The following is a 23,256-nucleotide window of genomic DNA, read 5'->3' as shown; positions in this document are numbered from 1 at the left end:
AAGATTTTATTCTAGTATAATTAATATGCGAGTAAACTCTAAAATAAATATCATCTAAGCTTATTTAAAAATTTCAACTTAAGAATAAAATTCTGATTGAAGAAACTATACCACTGGACCATGATCTAAGAGATGTTAATGTTTCTGTATGGAAAAAACACTGTATCACTTTCAGCTATGATGGCACCTATAACTTGTACGAATTTGATGACGATGGGCAGTGGAAAAAAATTGTGAGAGCGTCATGTAATCACTGGCAGACTGGTGGAATAAAATATGCCGAAGTTAACGTTGAAGCTCAACAAATATTAATAATGTGTCAACAAGGTGACTTCATGTGTATCAGTTTTAAGTAATATATTTTTTTAATAATATATTAGTTTTTAAACTTGTAATAATATAACGACATGAAAAAATTTAATTTATCAATATGATGTATTCTTGAAACAAATAGTACCTCAATTAAAATCGTTTTCATGCGTTGATTAATTGTGAAACAAAGATCTTAATATATTATAATCGCATTCGTAATGAGTATCATTTAAATTGTTTGAATATTTTAGCTTCGATGCGAAGTTGAGAAGGTATTAGTTTTACTATGATGTATTTTTTTTTGTGTCTGTTATCACTTTTTCTCAACTCTCACCGAACCGATTACTTTCAGATCACAAATCGTGTTTAGTCAAAGACATTACATTTTTTAAACTTTTTTTCTTAAACTGCCATAAATTTTTGATAAACATACTATATATTATTTACCGTATGCTATTTTTGTGTTAAAATTTCCGATTTAAAATTTTTAACTTTATATTCCATAAATTTTTTAAAAATGTATGGATTAATACAATTTTTTATTGATAAATACTATCAATATATCTTTCATGCAACATACTTGTTTTTCAATCGGACCATTTTCCTTTATACACGGGAGTTAAAAACTTAAAAATGCATATAGAAAGTAGAATTTTTTCAACTTACTTTCATATTAACTTATTTATATGTAACTCTTGGTGTTTAAATAGATGATACAATTGTAATATTCAGAACTATTTTTCTTGTAGTTATATCCTATAGTATTTAAATAATTAGTAATAATATCAAAAATGATTGATGATAGAAAAAATATAAACTACTGATTTGAAATTACCACGAAAAATTTAATAATAAAAGTATATTTTTGACTCTGATAAACATTTTTTGCAGAATATTTATTCATAATTAACAACAAATTATTCACAAAAGTTTTAAGTCATGCTCTTCTATTTTTAACACGCTTATATTAGTTTCACATGTATGTCGTTTGTTTGTTTGTTGTATGTTGTAAGTTTGTAACTCCACGCGGCACGTGTTATTATGTCGCGTATCCCGTCGTCTATGACCTTGAAACAAGACCGTCGCAACGCATTCAACCCACCCCGCTCACCAGTCGGCGCCAACACTATTTTTCTGTATAATTTTATTTTTGGTTTTCGTACCCGTATACACGTGCGTGTCATCAATTATATATATATATTAGGGTGCCACTTATTCATACATGATGATTTTTTTTTTTTGTAATTCTTCTGAGCGCCGGTCAAAATTTTATTAGAAATACCTTAAATATAAATCATGTAAAGTTTCAGCCCATTTGAACAACTTTAACGATTTGAGCTTAAAGTTTTGTGTAAATTCGTAAAATCCGTTATTTTGACATATAGTCGTTACAATTTTCATTTTACAAAAAATTTTATAGAACAATAAATGTAGTACAAAACACGTTTTAAAAAAATGGTTACTTAATATTTTTTTGTAAAGTGAACTCATTCTCGGAAAAATAACAAAATATGTGCGATTTCGCGTTTTATAGAATAAACACAACTTTAGTGTTGTATAGTTTTTTTTTTTTTTTATAGCCTTTATTAAAATGTGTTGTATAGTTATATTTTTAATACGGTTTCTTATTTATAAACGACAATAAAAATTTGTTATTATTATGAACATCATTTTAAGTTTAAGTTAAAATTTATAAATGTCACTTTTATCACATATACTGACTCATAAAATAGTAATCTCGGGAATCGTTGAATTGTCCAAGTACGATAATAATCATACATGTGCAATATTCGATTCTTTTATTTTACATTTACCGTGTACCTCTAACGTTATCTAAATGGATCTTTTTTGATCCAATAAAGTAATTGTAAATAGAATCATTACCATTTATTGAACATTATTTCTCTTGAAGTCATACTTATTGTTGTCTAGTTAGGTTTAAGAGTTGTTTGTAAATCAGTAAAAGTATTTTTATTTTAAGTTTTTTTTTTGGGGGGTTTTATTATTTAATTAATTAACATGCCACTTCTTGAAAAAATTTTCATAATCGGCCATATGGAACATCAAATCACGGGAAGTAAATTACCATCTAGAGGAGATTGTTTAAAAGTTTTAATGTATAATATGAGATTTACAAAATTAAATTTAAACGAAAGTGCTGCTCTAGTTATAGAAGAATGTTTAGTTTTTTGGAAGAAAGCTCGAATACCGACTCAAGAACCTCATAAATGTAAAGACAAGTTGAAAAAGTTGTATGAGGAATGGAGATCATTAACGAAAAATGCCAAAAAAATTTCTGAAAATTTAAGACAAAAAGAAAATATGTTTTTAGAAAAAATCAATGATTTATTTGATATAGCCCACCAAAACGCACTCGAATTGATTAAAATTGAAGAAGATAGGCTATTTTTAAATATACAAAGAGAAAAAGGACGTCCAGGTTCAATGTTGGGAGTAGATAGAAAACTAAGTGGGATTGAAAAACGAAAATTTACTCGTGAAGAAGAGATTAACACTAGGCGTGAAAAGTATTTAAATACGTCGTCTACGTCAACTGGTAAACTCAATTAAATTAATAAAACATACAATTTTAAATTTTTTAACTTAAGACAGTAAAACTAAAAATCAATACTATATTTCACAGGAATTATACATTATTCAGATTTTGATGAATTCATGTATATGAATATATAATTCTAAATTCTGAAGTTGATATAGTTGTAAAACCTAAACGAGCTCGTAAAGAAATTTTAACACCACGATTAGCTGCAGTACTTGATAAGTGTAAAATAAGTGAGAGAGATATGGTCCATTTACTTACAGCTTTTTTGGATGCAGTTTCATTAGATTCAGCTGATTATATAATTAATCGTACATCTATCCGTAAAGCAAGAGATGATTATCGAAGAACTTACTATGAAAAGGTAAGAAAAAATTATTTAAGTATAGAAAAAGATGTTGTAACAATACATTGGGACACAAAATTATTAAGTAACATTATTGGACAAAAAGTCGATAGATTAGCAGTAATTGCAACGTCCCATGCAGTTGACAAACTTTTAGGATTACCAAAAATACCCGCTGGAACTGGTTTAGAAATATGCTCCGCTATTTATAAAGTTATTGTTAGCTGGGGATTGATAAATAATATCCAAGAGTTTTTTTTGATACAACAGCATCTAATACTGGGAAATTTAATGGTGCTTGTTCCTTATTAGAAAGGAAAATTGAACGAGATATATTATTTTTCGGTTGTCGTCATCATATATACGAAATAATATTATCAACAGTTTTTACGATTTGTAAAGAAAGCGTCATGTCAGGACCTGATATTCCGCTATTTAAAAAATTTAAAAATCAGTAGGATACCATTATAAAAACAGATTTATCTACTGAAATTTCTCATGTTAGAGTTCAACATATTTTAAATAATTATATTGATGAAATTTTAAAGTTTTGTTTTGATAGACTTAATTTATCGTTTACGCGAGATGATTATAAAGAATTTCTTATTTTAATTATTATTTTTTTGGGGGGTGTCCCTCCAGAAGGAATAAAATTTAAAAAACCAGGAGCATACCATTTAGCACGTTGAATGGCTAAAGGTATATACGGCCTAAATATTTTTTTATTTAGAAATCAGTTTAAGTTAACTAAACTTGAGGAAAATTCTCTCGCAGAACTTAATTGATTTATTATAAAATGTTACGCTGTGAACTGGTTTACTGCCTCAAACAGTGAAATGGCTCCTTTAAATGACATCAGATTTTTAAGAAAATTGCATGAATATTCTAAAATGAATAAAGATATTTCTGAAGCTACAATTAGAAAATTTTTAAATCATTTATATTATTTGAATGAAGAATGTTTATCTTTTGCATTATTCGATCAAAGAGTAGACGATGATACAAAACTGAAAATAGCTAAAAAATTATGTGAAGACATCTTCGATGAAGAAGATGAAATAGAAGAAGAAATTGAGACCCCCAAAAAACTAATTTTAAAAAAAGGTGACATTCCATTTCTTTTTAATGATGACGATAAAACTATTTTAGTTAAACTTATTAGTAAAAAATCTCTAATGATGTTTAAAAGATTCAATATAAATAGTGATTTTTTAAAAACTCATCCCAACACGTGGAATAATTCAGCTAATTATAAATATGGCGAGGAAAAAATTAAAAAACTTAAAGTTGTCAACGATGCAGCAGAAAGAGGAATTAAACTTATTGAGGAATTTGATCATAAAATTACAAAAAATGAAGAGCAAAAACAATTTCTTCTGCAGGTAAATAACATTAGTTAATAGTTTTGATAATAAATAATGCTATTTATTTTTAATTTTTAGACTATACAAGATTATCGTGAAAAATATCCGAATCCATCTCTAAATGTTCTTAAAAAAAACCTCTGATTTTTTTTATTTAATATTATTTATTTTTTATTTTTTTAATTTTACATAAGTCCATGTTATTTTACAGACATGAAGTATGTTTTATAATAATGAAATAAGAATCATTTTTTTTTTTAAATATTAATTTTTTTATAAAATTGAAATTAATTTATTATAGTCTATTATAATTTTTGTTACAATAATATGATAAAAGAGTATTCTATAATACGCGAAATCGCACATATTTTGTTATTTTTCCGAGAATGAGTTCACTTTACAAAAAAATATTAAGAAACCATTTTTTTAAAACGTGTTTTGTACTACATTTATTGTTCTATAAAATTTTTTGTAAAATGAAAATTTTAACGACTATATGTCAAAATAACGGATTTTACGAATTTACACAAAACTTTAAGCTCAAATCGTTAAAGTTGTTCAAATGGGCTGAAACTTTACATGATTTATATTTAAGGTATTTCTAATAAAATTTTGACCGACGTTATATATATAACAAATTTTTATTGTGACTGACACAGCCCTGCGTCGCTTCATTATACACGATGCCTCCCAACTCATGCCACCTTTATCAGCCGTCGCCCTATTATGAGTATTTGACTGACCAACATCTCGCGTTATACGCCGCGGTGCAAAGTCCAGCAAGTTCCGCACGCCATACGACGTCCCGCCGCAAATGATACCGTAGTCTTCTTCACGTTGTCAAAGTGACAACGTTCACGAATAGATCCGCACTCGCGCACCGTCGCCGGACAACGCGTCGACGATGGCCGCGAAAGTGCCGCGATATTATGCAAGATTATTTTATTATTATGTTGATCTATTCGGTTTGTTTTATTTTTCGTTGAAATAACCTGTTGTTGCTCATTAATAAACAACCCACGAGTCTCTATCCTCAAAACCAGTGTCGACCACATTCGACATGCACATCGACTAAAAAGTTAAAAATAATTTTTAAATAAGCTTAAAACAATAATAAACGGAAAATACTAGTATTATTGTATGTTAATATAATCTTAAAACAATAATGAACGAAAAATACTAGTGTTATTGTGAAATAAAATAACCTTAAAACAATAATACTAATATTTTTTGTTTATTATTGTTTTAAGCTTATTTTAAAAATTATTACATTTTTAACTTTATAATACTATAACTTAGTGAAAAGTATATGGATCAACACAATTTTTTATGAGAAATAACATTTTTTAATAATCCCTTTTTCATTCAGGATATTAATAAGGAAATAGCAGATCATGTAGCTTTTGGAATAATCTACCAATTTTTTAAAATTAAACACTATCTAAAGATTTGCTTCGAAGCGTTTTTTAACACGCTTATATTAGTTTCACCTGTATGTATGTATGTATGTAACTTTCAAAACGCCACGCGTAACGCGTATCCCGTCGTCTATTCGCCGTCGTTGAGACTAGACTGTCCTAACGCATTCACCCCACCCCACGCCTCGCTCACCACATGACGGCACAGTATTCCTATAAAAATTTATTTTTAGTTATCGTACCTGTACATGCGTGCTTGTCATCAATATTATATATATATAAACAAATTTTTATTTTGACTGACCAATAACACCCGCGTCTAATGCGCCTTACGTATATATATTTATATATTCCTACCGCCGTTTATACCTCAGGTATAACGTTAGTCCGACCCGCCCGCCCACAAAACACAGCTATACCTAGTGATACGTTTACGTACTTAAGTCGCATTATTTGTATATATATATATATATTCTATTTACTATTAAAATTTATATATTAACACGCTTTATTCTTATTAAGAGATATAAAGTGTATTCATTCCGATTACGGGGGATGATTCCCGTATCGTCATTTTTTGTCAGTACCTCCACGTTCTGGGAGTGAGTAATTTGCGCGCCTGCTGCTTACCTTGAATGTGGTAGCTGTTTCTCTATCACCCTCTCCGGAATCGAACTCTGATTTCCCGTTACCCGTTACAACCATGATATTGATATTAACTACTATCATAACATGAAACTAAAAAGTGAAAAATAAATATAGTTTAAAAAAACTAAAAAAACACTCTTTTAAAGCACATCGAACTAAAAAGTTAAAAATAATTTTTAAAATAAGCTTAAAACAATAATGAACAAAAAATACTAGTATTATTATGATAAAAGCGTGGGTGCTTTATGCCATATTTATCGTATATTGAGCGCCCGACGCTTTTATCACAATAATGCTAGTATTTTTTGTTCATAATTATTTTAAAAATTATTTTTAACTTTTTAGTTCGACGTGCTTTAAAAGCGTGCTTTTTTAGTTTTTTAAACAATATTTATTACACACGTTTTCCATAAAAGTAATTACTACTTTATAATTTTTTATAAAATCTCCAAAAAAATTACTATACTAAATTATTAAATATCTATATTATACTAATTTAATTGCTCTAATAAATATTTATTCATATATATATATTACTTTTAAATCAAATAACTACTAATCAGGATTAATAAAAGAAATAGGAATTCATTTTGCTTCTGGTTTAAACCACTAACTACTTAAAATTAAACACTATCTACAATTTTATTTATTCTTATGATAGTGATTTTAATCACGGTCCCATATCTATACTTGTTCCGACCTTGCCACGTCCACACTGTGCCGCACACCACTGTACTACCGTTGTTTGTGTGTTAAGGTGATATTGAATTGATGATATAATAAAAATTATGTGTTATATCAGTATGTGTTTAGCGTTGATAATGGTAACATTGTTTCCGAAATACGTATCCGTGACTTTTCATTAATTTTTTTGTGGCTTTGAGTTTAATATTTTTAATATTATTTAGTTTTTTAAATTAATAATATTTTTAATAAAGTTTTAATTTTACTTTATTGAATTGATGAATTGCTAAAATTTAAAAATTAATTGAACCTATTATTCCAGTGTTTAGGTACGAGGTTCGTATCACATAAGGCATGAAATAATAATGCACTTTATTATTCTTTTTTTTTTAAGTATTATATATAAAATACTCGATTTGACTAATTATTGTTTGCACAATAAAACAACAAAAAAAAAAAATTATATTATTGTAATCATGTATAATTTTTTCAATAAAATTAGAACTCACGTATTAAAAATAAATTATTTAATTATGAGTCTTTTATTTTTTGGTATGGTATGGGATGGTAAATAGCATTATAATATTTATATTGTATAACAACCCTAACGAATTGATTTTAACGAATACAATCAAGTAAGTTCAGTAATATTAAATTTAAATTATTGTTAAATTCAATATTTTAGGCATTATTTGAAATTAATACTAACCATTTTAATCTCCAAAAACAATTAACATGTTAATAATTATATTAAGTATAAATTAAATTAAAAAAATTTGTGACACTATAGAAATAATTATTTTTTTAATAATTTACTGCTTTTTAATGATTTTATATATCAATAATCCTGCGTCGAATCAGTGGCTACGAAATGTTCTACACCCAAAGAAAAACCTCAATCAAAATTGAAAGAGAAATTTTATCAAGGGTTTATGATAATGTTTTATTAATACGAACAAAATAACTATTCTTATAAATAATTATTGTTCAAGACAAGAAAAAAAAATATCATATTGATAAATATATCATTGATTCAATAGTAATGATATATTTATTAAATTGAACAATGAATTTATTATATAGATCGAGGTTTTTCTCTGGGTGTAGACCTGAGAAAAAGTAAAAGCAATCATAAAAAAAACATCAAACTAAAAGTTATACCTTCTCATCCTTGTATCTAAGTTAAATGGTTTCAATAATCGGACGATTAGTATTATTAGAGGTTCGTAACAACGTGTAGTAATAATTTGAGAAAGGGGCAATGGTTGACGACGTGCAAATAAGTTTAAACTGGTCACAAGCAAGCGCTATGGGTGGTCGTTGGACTGGTTATTAGAGGTTGCCACTCTGTATCCGGGATATATTTATAAATATTGCATTATAATTTTAATTTATGTAATGTGGCCAGTAATTTTTTTATTTTTCTATAAAACTTTTTATTAGATATTAAAATCAATAAAACTGGTGTAATCGCGAAAATATTAATTTTTATTTATTAATACCTTAATCTTCAGTATTATTTTTATAAATAATTCATTAAAAAAAATTTGTTTTTTATAGTAAAAATAGCTGTAAACATACTAGAAAACTTCATCAAATTGATACACCAATTTTAAGCAACACAGAAACAATAGGTGTAGGTAATGAATATTCTATTGGAGGTAAGCTGTAAATAAAACTGTATTTAAAATGACGAGCAATAGTGAACACTAATGAGAAAATTCTGAGAAAAAGGGTTATAAAATAACACATATGTTTAAAATTAATCGAAAATGTATATGTATTTGGAAAACAAAATTGAAGCGTATTAGCTTATAAAATACAAACAATAAGTAGCGAGTTACTAGATTACGATTTTTTAAAAGTACTCACTTTTGCACCGGTATTCATTATATATATATATTCCGGCATTAATATTTTGTCCAAAAGCCTTCAGCCTTTATCACTGCTTCCATCCTTCGTTGCATACTGCATACTTGCAGTAGTTTACATCAATTTTTGCTCATTCTTCTCTAATTCTTTCACACAAATTGTCGAGTGAAGTAAGTGGACCGTGATACTCACTATATCCAACCCAACCCAACCCTCCATCTCTATTTTGGTCTTCCTCTACCTCTTCATCCTTCAACATTTATTTCTATAACTTTTCTTACAGCTTCCGATTCTTCACTCCTCATAACATGACCAAACCATGTAAGTCTATTTTCTCTCATCTTATCCACGATTGACGCTACACCTATACTCTCTATTATGTGCTCGTTCCTTATTCTATCTTTTTTAGTCACTCTACTCATCCATCTAAGCATTCTCATCTCTGCTTTACTTTCTTATCGACCGCCCAACACTCTTGGGCTATGATGAATGGTTCACACTCTGAATCATACATCATAGGTGGCCTTATTACAGTCTTGTAGAATTTACCTTTCAGCCTCATTGGAATTCTTATATCATATAAGACGCTAGACGCTTCTCTCCACTACAACCACCCGCATTTAATTCTGTGTCTTAGATTCTAGTTAATACCACAACTCTTTTGCACAACTGACCCTAAATATTTAAAACTCTCCACCTCTCCAATCACGTCCACGCATATTGCCACTGACCTACTCATTTCACCTACATCATGTTCTCCTTTGTCAAACTCATACTCTATATACTCTGTTTTACTTCTACTTATTCTTAAACCCTTTTCTTCAAGAGCTGATCTCCACACTTCTAGCCTTTGATTAATTTCCTCCTTATTTTCTCCTATTAACACTATATCGTCAGCAAACAACATGCACCACGGTACCTCTCTTTGTATTTCTCTAGTAATTTCATCCATCACTATAGAGAATTAGTAAGGGCTTAAAGCAAACCTTGGTGCACTCCTACTCTTAACCGAAAACCTCCTGATAATACTCCTACGCTTTTTATCCTGGTACAAGTGCCATCATACATATCTTCTATTATATTAATGTTCCTTTTCGGGACTCTTTTTCTCATTAATGCCCACATTAAAACCTCTCTCGGTAATCTGTCATACGCTTTCTCCAAATCTATAAATAGCATACACAGCCTTTTCTTCTTTTCCCTAAACTTTTCTATAAGTTGTCTCATACAAAATACTGGCTCCATTGTTGTCTTACCAGGCATAATTCTATACTGGTTTTAAGATACCGATGTCTCATTTCTTATTCTCTTATCTATTACCTTTTCTCAAATGTTCATACTATGACTCATAAGATTTATGCCTCTATAATTTCCACACTACTGTATGTCACCTTTACCTTTAAATATCGGTATCACAATACTATTTCCTACATTCATATGGTATTTTCCCTTCTAATGAGATTTTATTTAAAAGTTCCTTCAACCACCTTATGCCAACACCACCTAATATTTTCCAAACTCCTACTGGCACTTGCTTTATTCTTTTTCATTGATGCCACAGCCTCCCTCTCTCTTCCACATAAAATAATCGATCTGTGATCTATACCTCCAACTCTTATATGTTATATAATGTTCTTCCCTCTTTCTAAAATAAGTATTAACCACAGCAAGATCATACGATACTGTAAAGTCCAGTATTCTTTCTCCAGCCTCATTCTTCCCACTAAAACCATACCCTCCATGTACTCTTTCATATCCTGTCCTCTCATTACCTACATGTCCATTCATTTCTCCACCTATCATAGCATCCTAATTTCCAGGTATCCCTTGCATCACCTCATCCATCACTCTCCAAAATTCTTCCTTGTCTATTTCAACATATCCCACTTGTGGTGCATAGGCACTTATTATATTCAGCATTTTTTCCTCGAATATCAATTTTACGACCATAATTCTGTCACTTTTTCTAGCTACTTCTACTACTCTACTTTTCATCTACTCATCCATTATTATCCCTACACCATTCTTTGTACTAGACTTACCTAAATATATTATTTTATAACCCTCACCTATTTCCCTTGATTTCTCTCCTTTCCACTTAGTTTCCTGTACACAACAAATGTTAACTTTTCTCCTCTTCAATACTTCTACTTATTCTTTACTTCTACCAGTTAATTTTCCAACACTCCAAGTACCTATTCTTACTTTGTATCTATCTTTCTCCCTTATATACGAGTCCATCTTAAAGTTAAGTGGTGATGTCCCTACACCGTTGACACTAAAAGCGTTGGGTAAACCTGTTCACATGACTGGTGAAACAGCTACCGCACAAGTTATCCGGCTGGTATCAAAAATTTTATTCCTTAGGCCTTCTCCGTTTTTAACTACTTTCTGTTGTCCCCGCGTACATCCGTGACAGGACAATCCGCCTAAGTTTCGTTCTGGATTCCTCATACTTTTTGGACAAAGATTTTTACGCCGGCTGTTAACCTGACACAACCTCATTAGTCGCCTCTTAAACTGGCAGAGAGGCCAAGGAAGTATTCTTATCCCCTATCCACAGGGGACGTGGTACTCACTATACAATTTTCTTTTTAAATATGCCCAAAAATTCTCTATTGGGTTCAGGTCAGAACTTTGAGCTGGCCAGTCCATATTTATAAATTGTTGATTGGCAATCCATTGTTTGACGGATTTCGCCATATGCTTGGGGTCATTATCCTGTTGGAAAATGACTTCATTGTTTGGTATTGACATTTTTGCAACCACACCTAGCAAATTTCTTGATAGAATGTTTTTATACATATATTGATCCATAGTAGATATAATTTTATGAATTGGTCCAGGTCCATACGCAGTAAAACAGCTCCATAGTATGACAGATCCTCCACTATGCTAACCGTCTGTTTGATATAGGAAGGTTTGAGGCTCTCATCAGTCCTTTTTAGAACCAAGACCTTCCGTCAGAGTAGTATCTATTGATTTTGGTTTCATCCGATCATATTACCCTCCTCTAGTATTTCTGACTAGTGTTTATAATCTTTAGCAAACTTTATTTTTTATTTTTTGCACTGCCGCTTGGCTGACACCACACTGTCGAGGCACTTCTCTGGTTGATTGACCCGATTTTATCATCGATACAATTTGTGTCGTTTTTAAGGAGTATATTTCATGTTCATTTCACTACCAAAGACTGGTTCATTCTAATTAAAATAGAAGTTTCATACTTTCTTTGAAATAGAAAGAAATTTAAACAAATCAAGAGTGAGAAATCTCTTTTCTCCAGACGCCCTAACAACAACAAGCCAAGGACACGCACTGCGCATTGTGTTTTTATATTGTTTTAATAGCTAAAAGTGCGAAAGTGAGTATTTTTAAATAAACGAACTCTTAGGCCTTTTAGCTTTTTCGTGACTATTCTTTACGCGTAAACTTCTGTTTTAATCCCTAGAATATGGATTCAAACATTTATTAAATTGATTCATATTTAGTTTTGAAAATGCCAATTTTCTAAAAATTTTGGAAATTGTGTTCACTTTTGCTCGATACTGTACATAACTAATTATGTATTTTATTTAATCATATCGATAAAAAATTTCTCCTAAAAAAGTTGTAACTCAATTTTTAGCTTCGATGCGAAGCTGAGAAGGTATTGGTTTTACTAAGTGTTTATTTTTTTTTTGTGTCTGTTACCACTTTTTCTCAGCTCTCACCAAACGGATTTCTTTCAACGATACGTCAAAAGATCAAAAATTGTATCTAGTCGAAGACATTACCCTCAAAAATTGAAAAAAATGCCCTCGTTCCCCGTAAATGGGGGAAACCTCCAAAAAAATTACAAATTTAAAAATCGCTAATATTCGAAATTTTTTCAATTTTTTTTACTTAAAAGTGCCATAACTTTTTCAAAAATGAACATATCAATATAATTCTTTTTTATATAGATGTGTAACATCATTACCTTTCGTTTGGTATATTTTTTTCATAAATTTAACCCTTAACCTGCCCACAAGGAGGGATTTAAAACTACAACTTTTTCAACTTAACTTTTGAAAATGTTCCGGAAGGTCTGACACTTTTATATATATCTTAAATTAAAGCTAATGTAATATTCTTTATTATGCAAAAAAAAAATTTCGGACTTTATTTTATCTTCACGGTGAAAATGGCTACCAAATGCTTTTTTTTGTGTGAAAATTTTCGATTTTGTATTTTACATTTTTAACTTTATTATGCTATAACTTTTTGAAAAATGTNTTCAATAGTAATGATATATTTATTAAATTGAACAATGAATTTATTATATAGATCGAGGTTTTTCTCTGGGTGTAGACCTGAGAAAAAGTAAAAGCAATCATAAAAAAAACATCAAACTAAAAGTTATACCTTCTCATCCTTGTATCTAAGTTAAATGGTTTCAATAATCGGACGATTAGTATTATTAGAGGTTCGTAACAACGTGTAGTAATAATTTGAGAAAGGGGCAATGGTTGACGACGTGCAAATAAGTTTAAACTGGTCACAAGCAAGCGCTATGGGTGGTCGTTGGACTGGTTATTAGAGGTTGCCACTCTGTATCCGGGATATATTTATAAATATTGCATTATAATTTTAATTTATGTAATGTGGCCAGTAATTTTTTTATTTTTCTATAAAACTTTTTATTAGATATTAAAATCAATAAAACTGGTGTAATCGCGAAAATATTAATTTTTATTTATTAATACCTTAATCTTCAGTATTATTTTTATAAATAATTCATTAAAAAAAATTTGTTTTTTATAGTAAAAATAGCTGTAAACATACTAGAAAACTTCATCAAATTGATACACCAATTTTAAGCAACACAGAAACAATAGGTGTAGGTAATGAATATTCTATTGGAGGTAAGCTGTAAATAAAACTGTATTTAAAATGACGAGCAATAGTGAACACTAATGAGAAAATTCTGAGAAAAAGGGTTATAAAATAACACATATGTTTAAAATTAATCGAAAATGTATATGTATTTGGAAAACAAAATTGAAGCGTATTAGCTTATAAAATACAAACAATAAGTAGCGAGTTACTAGATTACGATTTTTTAAAAGTACTCACTTTTGCACCGGTATTCATTATATATATATATTCCGGCATTAATATTTTGTCCAAAAGCCTTCAGCCTTTATCACTGCTTCCATCCTTCGTTGCATACTGCATACTTGCAGTAGTTTACATCAATTTTTGCTCATTCTTCTCTAATTCTTTCACACAAATTGTCGAGTGAAGTAAGTGGACCGTGATACTCACTATATCCAACCCAACCCAACCCTCCATCTCTATTTTGGTCTTCCTCTACCTCTTCATCCTTCAACATTTATTTCTATAACTTTTCTTACAGCTTCCGATTCTTCACTCCTCATAACATGACCAAACCATGTAAGTCTATTTTCTCTCATCTTATCCACGATTGACGCTACACCTATACTCTCTATTATGTGCTCGTTCCTTATTCTATCTTTTTTAGTCACTCTACTCATCCATCTAAGCATTCTCATCTCTGCTTTACTTTCTTATCGACCGCCCAACACTCTTGGGCTATGATGAATGGTTCACACTCTGAATCATACATCATAGGTGGCCTTATTACAGTCTTGTAGAATTTACCTTTCAGCCTCATTGGAATTCTTATATCATATAAGACGCTAGACGCTTCTCTCCACTACAACCACCCGCATTTAATTCTGTGTCTTAGATTCTAGTTAATACCACAACTCTTTTGCACAACTGACCCTAAATATTTAAAACTCTCCACCTCTCCAATCACGTCCACGCATATTGCCACTGACCTACTCATTTCACCTACATCATGTTCTCCTTTGTCAAACTCATACTCTATATACTCTGTTTTACTTCTACTTATTCTTAAACCCTTTTCTTCAAGAGCTGATCTCCACACTTCTAGCCTTTGATTAATTTCCTCCTTATTTTCTCCTATTAACACTATATCGTCAGCAAACAACATGCACCACGGTACCTCTCTTTGTATTTCTCTAGTAATTTCATCCATCACTATAGAGAATTAGTAAGGGCTTAAAGCAAACCTTGGTGCACTCCTACTCTTAACCGAAAACCTCCTGATAATACTCCTACGCTTTTTATCCTGGTACAAGTGCCATCATACATATCTTCTATTATATTAATGTTCCTTTTCGGGACTCTTTTTCTCATTAATGCCCACATTAAAACCTCTCTCGGTAATCTGTCATACGCTTTCTCCAAATCTATAAATAGCATACACAGCCTTTTCTTCTTTTCCCTAAACTTTTCTATAAGTTGTCTCATACAAAATACTGGCTCCATTGTTGTCTTACCAGGCATAATTCTATACTGGTTTTAAGATACCGATGTCTCATTTCTTATTCTCTTATCTATTACCTTTTCTCAAATGTTCATACTATGACTCATAAGATTTATGCCTCTATAATTTCCACACTACTGTATGTCACCTTTACCTTTAAATATCGGTATCACAATACTATTTCCTACATTCATTTGGTATTTTCCCTTCTAATGAGATTTTATTTAAAAGTTCCTTCAACCACCTTATGCCAACACCACCTAATATTTTCCAAACTCCTACTGGCACTTGCTTTATTCTTTTTCATTGATGCCACAGCCTCCCTCTCTCTTCCACATAAAATAATCGATCTGTGATCTATACCTCCAACTCTTATATGTTATATAATGTTCTTCCCTCTTTCTAAAATAAGTATTAACCACAGCAAGATCATACGATACTGTAAAGTCCAGTATTCTTTCTCCAGCCTCATTCTTCCCACTAAAACCATACCCTCCATGTACTCTTTCATATCCTGTCCTCTCATTACCTACATGTCCATTCATTTCTCCACCTATCATAGCATCCTAATTTCCAGGTATCCCTTGCATCACCTCATCCATCACTCTCCAAAATTCTTCCTTGTCTATTTCAACATATCCCACTTGTGGTGCATAGGCACTTATTATATTCAGCATTTTTTCCTCGAATATCAATTTTACGACCATAATTCTGTCACTTTTTCTAGCTACTTCTACTACTCTACTTTTCATCTACTCATCCATTATTATCCCTACACCATTCTTTGTACTAGACTTACCTAAATATATTATTTTATAACCCTCACCTATTTCCCTTGATTTCTCTCCTTTCCACTTAGTTTCCTGTACACAACAAATGTTAACTTTTCTCCTCTTCAATACTTCTACTTATTCTTTACTTCTACCAGTTAATTTTCCAACACTCCAAGTACCTATTCTTACTTTGTATCTATCTTTCTCCCTTATATACGAGTCCATCTTAAAGTTAAGTGGTGATGTCCCTACACCGTTGACACTAAAAGCGTTGGGTAAACCTGTTCACATGACTGGTGAAACAGCTACCGCACAAGTTATCCGGCTGGTATCAAAAATTTTATTCCTTAGGCCTTCTCCGTTTTTAACTACTTTCTGTTGTCCCCGCGTACATCCGTGACAGGACAATCCGCCTAAGTTTCGTTCTGGATTCCTCATACTTTTTGGACAAAGATTTTTACGCCGGCTGTTAACCTGACACAACCTCATTAGTCGCCTCTTAAACTGGCAGAGAGGCCAAGGAAGTATTCTTATCCCCTATCCACAGGGGACGTGGTACTCACTATACAATTTTCTTTTTAAATATGCCCAAAAATTCTCTATTGGGTTCAGGTCAGAACTTTGAGCTGGCCAGTCCATATTTATAAATTGTTGATTGGCAATCCATTGTTTGACGGATTTCGCCATATGCTTGGGGTCATTATCCTGTTGGAAAATGACTTCATTGTTTGGTATTGACATTTTTGCAACCACACCTAGCAAATTTCTTGATAGAATGTTTTTATACATATATTGATCCATAGTAGATATAATTTTATGAATTGGTCCAGGTCCATACGCAGTAAAACAGCTCCATAGTATGACAGATCCTCCACTATGCTAACCGTCTGTTTGATATAGGAAGGTTTGAGGCTCTCATCAGTCCTTTTTAGAACCAAGACCTTCCGTCAGAGTAGTATCTATTGATTTTGGTTTCATCCGATCATATTACCCTCCTCTAGTATTTCTGACTAGTGTTTATAATCTTTAGCAAACTTTATTTTTTATTTTTTGCACTGCCGCTTGGCTGACACCACACTGTCGAGGCACTTCTCTGGTTGATTGACCCGATTTTATCATCGATACAATTTGTGTCGTTTTTAAGGAGTATATTTCATGTTCATTTCACTACCAAAGACTGGTTCATTCTAATTAAAATAGAAGTTTCATACTTTCTTTGAAATAGAAAGAAATTTAAACAAATCAAGAGTGAGAAATCTCTTTTCTCCAGACGCCCTAACAACAACAAGCCAAGGACACGCACTGCGCATTGTGTTTTTATATTGTTTTAATAGCTAAAAGTGCGAAAGTGAGTATTTTTAAATAAACGAACTCTTAGGCCTTTTAGCTTTTTCGTGACTATTCTTTACGCGTAAACTTCTGTTTTAATCCCTAGAATATGGATTCAAACATTTATTAAATTGATTCATATTTAGTTTTGAAAATGCCAATTTTCTAAAAATTTTGGAAATTGTGTTCACTTTTGCTCGATACTGTACATAACTAATTATGTATTTTATTTAATCATATCGATAAAAAATTTCTCCTAAAAAAGTTGTAACTCAATTTTTAGCTTCGATGCGAAGCTGAGAAGGTATTGGTTTTACTAAGTGTTTATTTTTTTTTTGTGTCTGTTACCACTTTTTCTCAGCTCTCACCAAACGGATTTCTTTCAACGATACGTCAAAAGATCAAAAATTGTATCTAGTCGAAGACATTACCCTCAAAAATTGAAAAAAATGCCCTCGTTCCCCGTAAATGGGGGAAACCTCCAAAAAAATTACAAATTTAAAAATCGCTAATATTCGAAATTTTTTCAATTTTTTTTACTTAAAAGTGCCATAACTTTTTCAAAAATGAACATATCAATATAATTCTTTTTTATATAGATGTGTAATATCATTACCTTTCGTTTGGTATATTTTTTTCATAAATTTAACCCTTAACCTGCCCACAAGGAGGGATTTAAAACTACAACTTTTTCAACTTAACTTTTGAAAATGTTCCGGAAGGTCTGACACTTTTATATATATCTTAAATTAAAGCTAATGTAATATTCTTTATTATGCAAAAAAAAAATTTCGGACTTTATTTTATCTTCACGGTGAAAATGGCTACCAAATGCTTTTTTTTGTGTGAAAATTTTCGATTTTGTATTTTACATTTTTAACTTTATTATGCTATAACTTTTTGAAAAATTTTTGGATCAGTACAATTTTTTCATGAGGAGTAGTATTTATATACATCTTTCATTTGACATACTGTTTTTATAAATCCGACCATTTCCCTATATACGAGGGGGGTTCAAATCTAAAAAATTCATGTAGAAAGTAGAACTTTTTCAACTTAAATTTTGAAAGTGTTCCGGAAAGTCTGACACTTTTATATATATCTTAAATTAAAGCTAATGTAATATACTTTAATTTGAAAAAAAAAAATTTGACCTCTGGACTTGTCTTCGTGGTGAAAGTTGACATCAAAGTTAATAAAAAATTACGATTTTTGTAAAATAATTTTTTTTTATATTTTTAACTTAATAATGCTCTAACTTTTTCAAAAATGAACATATCAATATAATTTTTTTTTATATAGATGCTTGATGTCTTTACTTATCATTTGGTATATTTTTTTTGTAAATCTGACCCTTAACCTGCCCACAGGGGGGGATTTAAAATGACAACTTTTTCACAAAAAATTTACTTTTTCAACTTAAATTTTGAAAGTGTTCCGGAAAGTCTGACACTTTTATATATATCTTAAATTAAAGCTAATGTAATTTACTTTATTATGCGAAAAAAAAATTTCGGACTTTATTTTATCTTCACGGTGAAAATGGCTACCGAATGCTATTATTGTGTGAAAATTCTCGATTTTATTTTTTACATTTTTAACTTTATAATGCTATGACATATTGAAAAGTGTATGGATCAACATTATTTTTTTATGAGAAATAATATTTTTTAATAATCCCTTTTTCATTCTACATACTTTATCTTAATTAGGATATTAATAATGAACTAGCAGATAATGTAGCTTTTGGAATAGTCCACCAATTTTTTAAAATTAAACAGTATCTAAAGATTTGCATCGAAGCGTTTTTTTTTTATAGTGATTTTAATCACTGTCAGATATCATTATACTTGATCCATCTATACCACGTCACCACTGTGCCGCGACCCCCCTGTGCTGGGTTTTTTGTTATATTTTTTAATTAAACGAAAAAAATATCAACTATAATTTATTGAAGTGAAACTTCTCTATTGAGGATCTGAAAAAAAATAGATTATTGAGCGTCATGGTCGTATCACATTCGGCTGTAAAGTATATTTTACTTTATAATTTAGTATCCTAAAGTTCCACTTGATACTAAAAGGTTTGGTCATGCTATAAGGAGAAAATAATCGAAAGCCATAATAACAGTTGTAGAAATGAATATTGAAGGAAGAAGAGGTAGAGGAAGACCAAAAAAGAGATGGAGAGATGTTATTGAATGCGATATAAAGACAGCTGTTGTGAGCGTTAAGGATGTAGGAGATCGTGTCAAATGGAAGTTTAGGATAAGGGTGGCCGACCCCAAGTAGTTGGGATTAAGGCGAGGAAGAAGAAGACATTATAATTTAGTACTGTATTTACGAAAATTAAGTAAATTTATTAAATAATTTATTTTCAAATAATTTTGATTGTGCATAAAAAAATTTTAATGAATCATAATAAATTCAATTTTTATGCGATATCTTCATAACAAATGAAATTTCACTTTATCCGCATGTACTCGTAATATGCACTGTTTTTTTTTTTAATTTTATTTTTTGAACAAAATAAAAAAATTGAGTTAATAACTCTTTTGCAGAAGGTTACAGTATAATATACTATAACATTTTAATTTACACAGATCCAAAAAGAATGACTTGGGAAATGTTAAACAAACGAAATCAGCTGGAAACAAGTAAAATAGTGCATAAAAAGCAAATAATACAGATTAAGCAAGAATTCAACGAAATTAAGACAAAAGTAACTTTTAAAATTTAATCAAAGTGATACTTAACATTTTGTGTATGTTAAAGGATTGTATGTTCGAATGTCATATGTTAAAAAGAAATGTACTCAAACAAAGAGTATTAGATATGTCATCTGTACAAAAAATTTGTGTTCGAAAAGTATTTGATAAGATTTAGCGTATATTGTTAATAAGTGTGTTAGGTATGTTATAACCGTTGAAATGTTAATTCTAGTGATTGTAAATGAGACTCAAGTGATTTTTTAAATGCAACACAATCGTCTAAATAACTTACATTGTGTCTATAATTTAAGCCAGTCATGACTTTACACATATAATGCAGCTTTACTTAAAATTAGGTAAATTTATTATTTTATTACTTGATAACTGAAGTTCTATCGGAGCAATTTTATACAAGTTTAAATCATATTTATTTTTAGAAAAAATTGTACTATATTTCATTAATAAACATCTAAATTTATTTTGCTGATTAATGTCCCAGTCTAGTACTTTTTCAGATGTAACAGTAGAAGATAAAGAAATATTACTTTTAACGTTTTCTGAGAATTGAGTCGTGTTTGTGTGAGAACCATTGTTAATGTTTTTTGCTACGTCTTGTTTAACGCTGCCTGTTTTAAATTTGATTTTTCCTTCAAATGTCGAACAGATAGTAAAATCACGTTTAATTATTCTATTTTGCAAAATATTTTTTCCAATGGCTAAGTATTAAACTGGTTAATTTGAATAATACTACGAAATGAGCGAACAAATTTAGAATTTGGGTTGTAAACTATTGTTGTCAAGTGGTAATTCATTACAAACAATTATTTAGTGTTTGTAAAGTTTAATACAGAATTAATATTATTGTTTTCTAATATAATTATTAAGCCTAAACCAAAATAATTTGTTTCGACTGCTAAATTTTCACTTTCTGAATAAATTGGCTTATCAGACAGATGAATGCCTAATATTTTTTTAATTTCGTAAGCATTAATATTTATACCTTTATTATTTAAGACTACTTTGTGTTGATACTCCACACCAAGCGTCTGGTGCTACTTGTGTTAAAATGTCGCTTTTCGCAGCAATTACTCTAACACCCATCTGTACTAAATTTATTGAATGATTGATTAGTCATGAATTCGATAGAATTTGTTTAATTGATCAATATTTAATTTGCCAGTCCAGACATTGTTTTTGTAAACCATATTTGTTTACTCTTTCAATGCTTTTTAATAAAGTAGTTTTAGCCTCTCGGGTGTAGATTGTCGGCTATATTCTAAAAAAATCATATCCTAATAATTTATTTAAAAATAAATTATCGACTATGGTAAAGTATATCATAAATATATGTCCTTATATATCCTTCGAACTTTACCTCCACAGTAGTTGTACCTACCAATGTGACATACAAATGTGACCCGTTAGCTATAGTTAATGTAACATTATTAAGTGGAAAAATAGTATGATTATTGGGTAAAATATTCGTATTTATAATTCTTGTACTCGCTGCTGTATCAACGACGAAAATAATACCTTTTTTATTTACTTTGCTTATTATTAGTGAAGAATCGTTAGTTTTAATTGAAATCAAGGAATGAGTATTTAATTCACAACTAGTTACCGTATCATTAATATTGACTTTTTCATTAATTAAAGGTGGATCAATTTTATTTACCTTTAATTGATTAGAATTGTGCACACTATTACTTACTAATTGTAAAGAGAAAAATTGTAAACATTTATATTGCCATAATCATGAAATTTACTATTATGGTTTCTTAAAAGAGAATCTATTTCCATTTGCCAAATTTTTATATCGCCATCATATTTTATCAAAATTTTATTTCTTTCAATTCTTAAAAATATTTTCTAATAATTTACCTACTGCACTATTAACTAATGACCTAAATGAAATAATTACTTCATCTGGTAGTACCTTAAAAAAATACTCTTTGATATGTTTTTTCGACATGATACCTTCAAACCATTCAAACGACATTCTGCTATTACCCTTACTAAAAAAATTTTAATAGACACTATCAGTCATTTTCATCATCATTAAATTTTTTTTTTCACATTTTTTTTTATTATTGTCACAATTGAAATTAATTAATGGCAGTTTAACATTTTCCAAGTTAAATTTGTCGATCGATATTCTATAAATTCAAATATATTAAGTGTATGATCCTGTAAGTATAAGGGTAACATCGAAAGTTTTTTATTATCATCCCATTCATTCGCTTTTGCTACGCGATCGAAATGCTTAATATATGTATCAATATCTGTTTCCACATCTCCCGAATATGATAACAGTTCGATGAAATTTGACATATTTTTTTAAATTATTATTATTACGCCTAAACAGCAATTGATATTTCAAAAAAAATTATAATATTAATAATAAAAAACTTTACTTAAATAATCTAACTGTAACTTCGACTTCGTATATCGCACTCCCAGAAGAAGAACGACGAAACTCAAAATTTGAAAATTTTGAGTGAGTGCATATTCTGAAAATTCGTATTTTATTGATTGATTTGCTAAAACGACTGAAGTCAAATTCGTATTAGTATTGGTTGAAGACATAGTTACGTCGTTTTACACTTTTAAATGTAATAAATTATTTTCAGTAAAGAACGACTTAACTAGGATAAGCCGTTTTATCTATTTGCACTTTGAAACAATTTCAAATAGTTGGGACGTTCTACTACATCGAATAGTATTGTAGATTATAAAACTAAGTTTAGTACACACACAAGATAATAATAATACTATTATTAGATTTAAAGTTGAAATTTGTTATGAAGGTAGGTACGGAAAATACTGTATTATTCTTAGTGATCGTCGTTTTGTCTTACTATCAGATCGTTATTCCGCATGTTATACGTCTCGTGCGACGT

The 23,256-nt window shown here is 29.9% G+C and overlaps 1 protein-coding gene across 2 annotated transcripts in view; it reads left to right on the top strand.

Annotated features, from left to right (window-relative positions):
• Window positions 1-23,256, top strand: part of LOC126899794 (cilia- and flagella-associated protein 43) — an 81,610-nt gene that overhangs the window by 41,274 nt on the left and 17,080 nt on the right. Inside the window, exons 9-11 of one of the 2 annotated variants that reach the window (XM_050674998.1) lie at window positions 84-352; window positions 13,990-14,090; window positions 20,249-20,367. In XM_050674998.1, the coding sequence (XP_050530955.1) occupies window positions 84-352; window positions 13,990-14,090; window positions 20,249-20,367 (489 nt within the window). Of the gene's footprint in view, window positions 1-83; window positions 353-8,892; window positions 8,994-13,989; window positions 14,091-20,248; window positions 20,368-23,256 lie in introns of both variants that reach the window. The other variant, XM_050674997.1, reaches the window with a different exon arrangement.

Source organism: Daktulosphaira vitifoliae, unplaced genomic scaffold, assembly GCF_025091365.1.
Source record: "Daktulosphaira vitifoliae isolate Bord-2020 unplaced genomic scaffold, ASM2509136v1 Scaffold_2, whole genome shotgun sequence".
Taxonomy (NCBI): Eukaryota; Metazoa; Arthropoda; class Insecta; order Hemiptera; family Phylloxeridae; genus Daktulosphaira; species Daktulosphaira vitifoliae.
The sequence above is the reverse complement of the archived record's forward strand: the minus strand, read 5'-3'. Positions and strand labels throughout refer to the sequence as shown.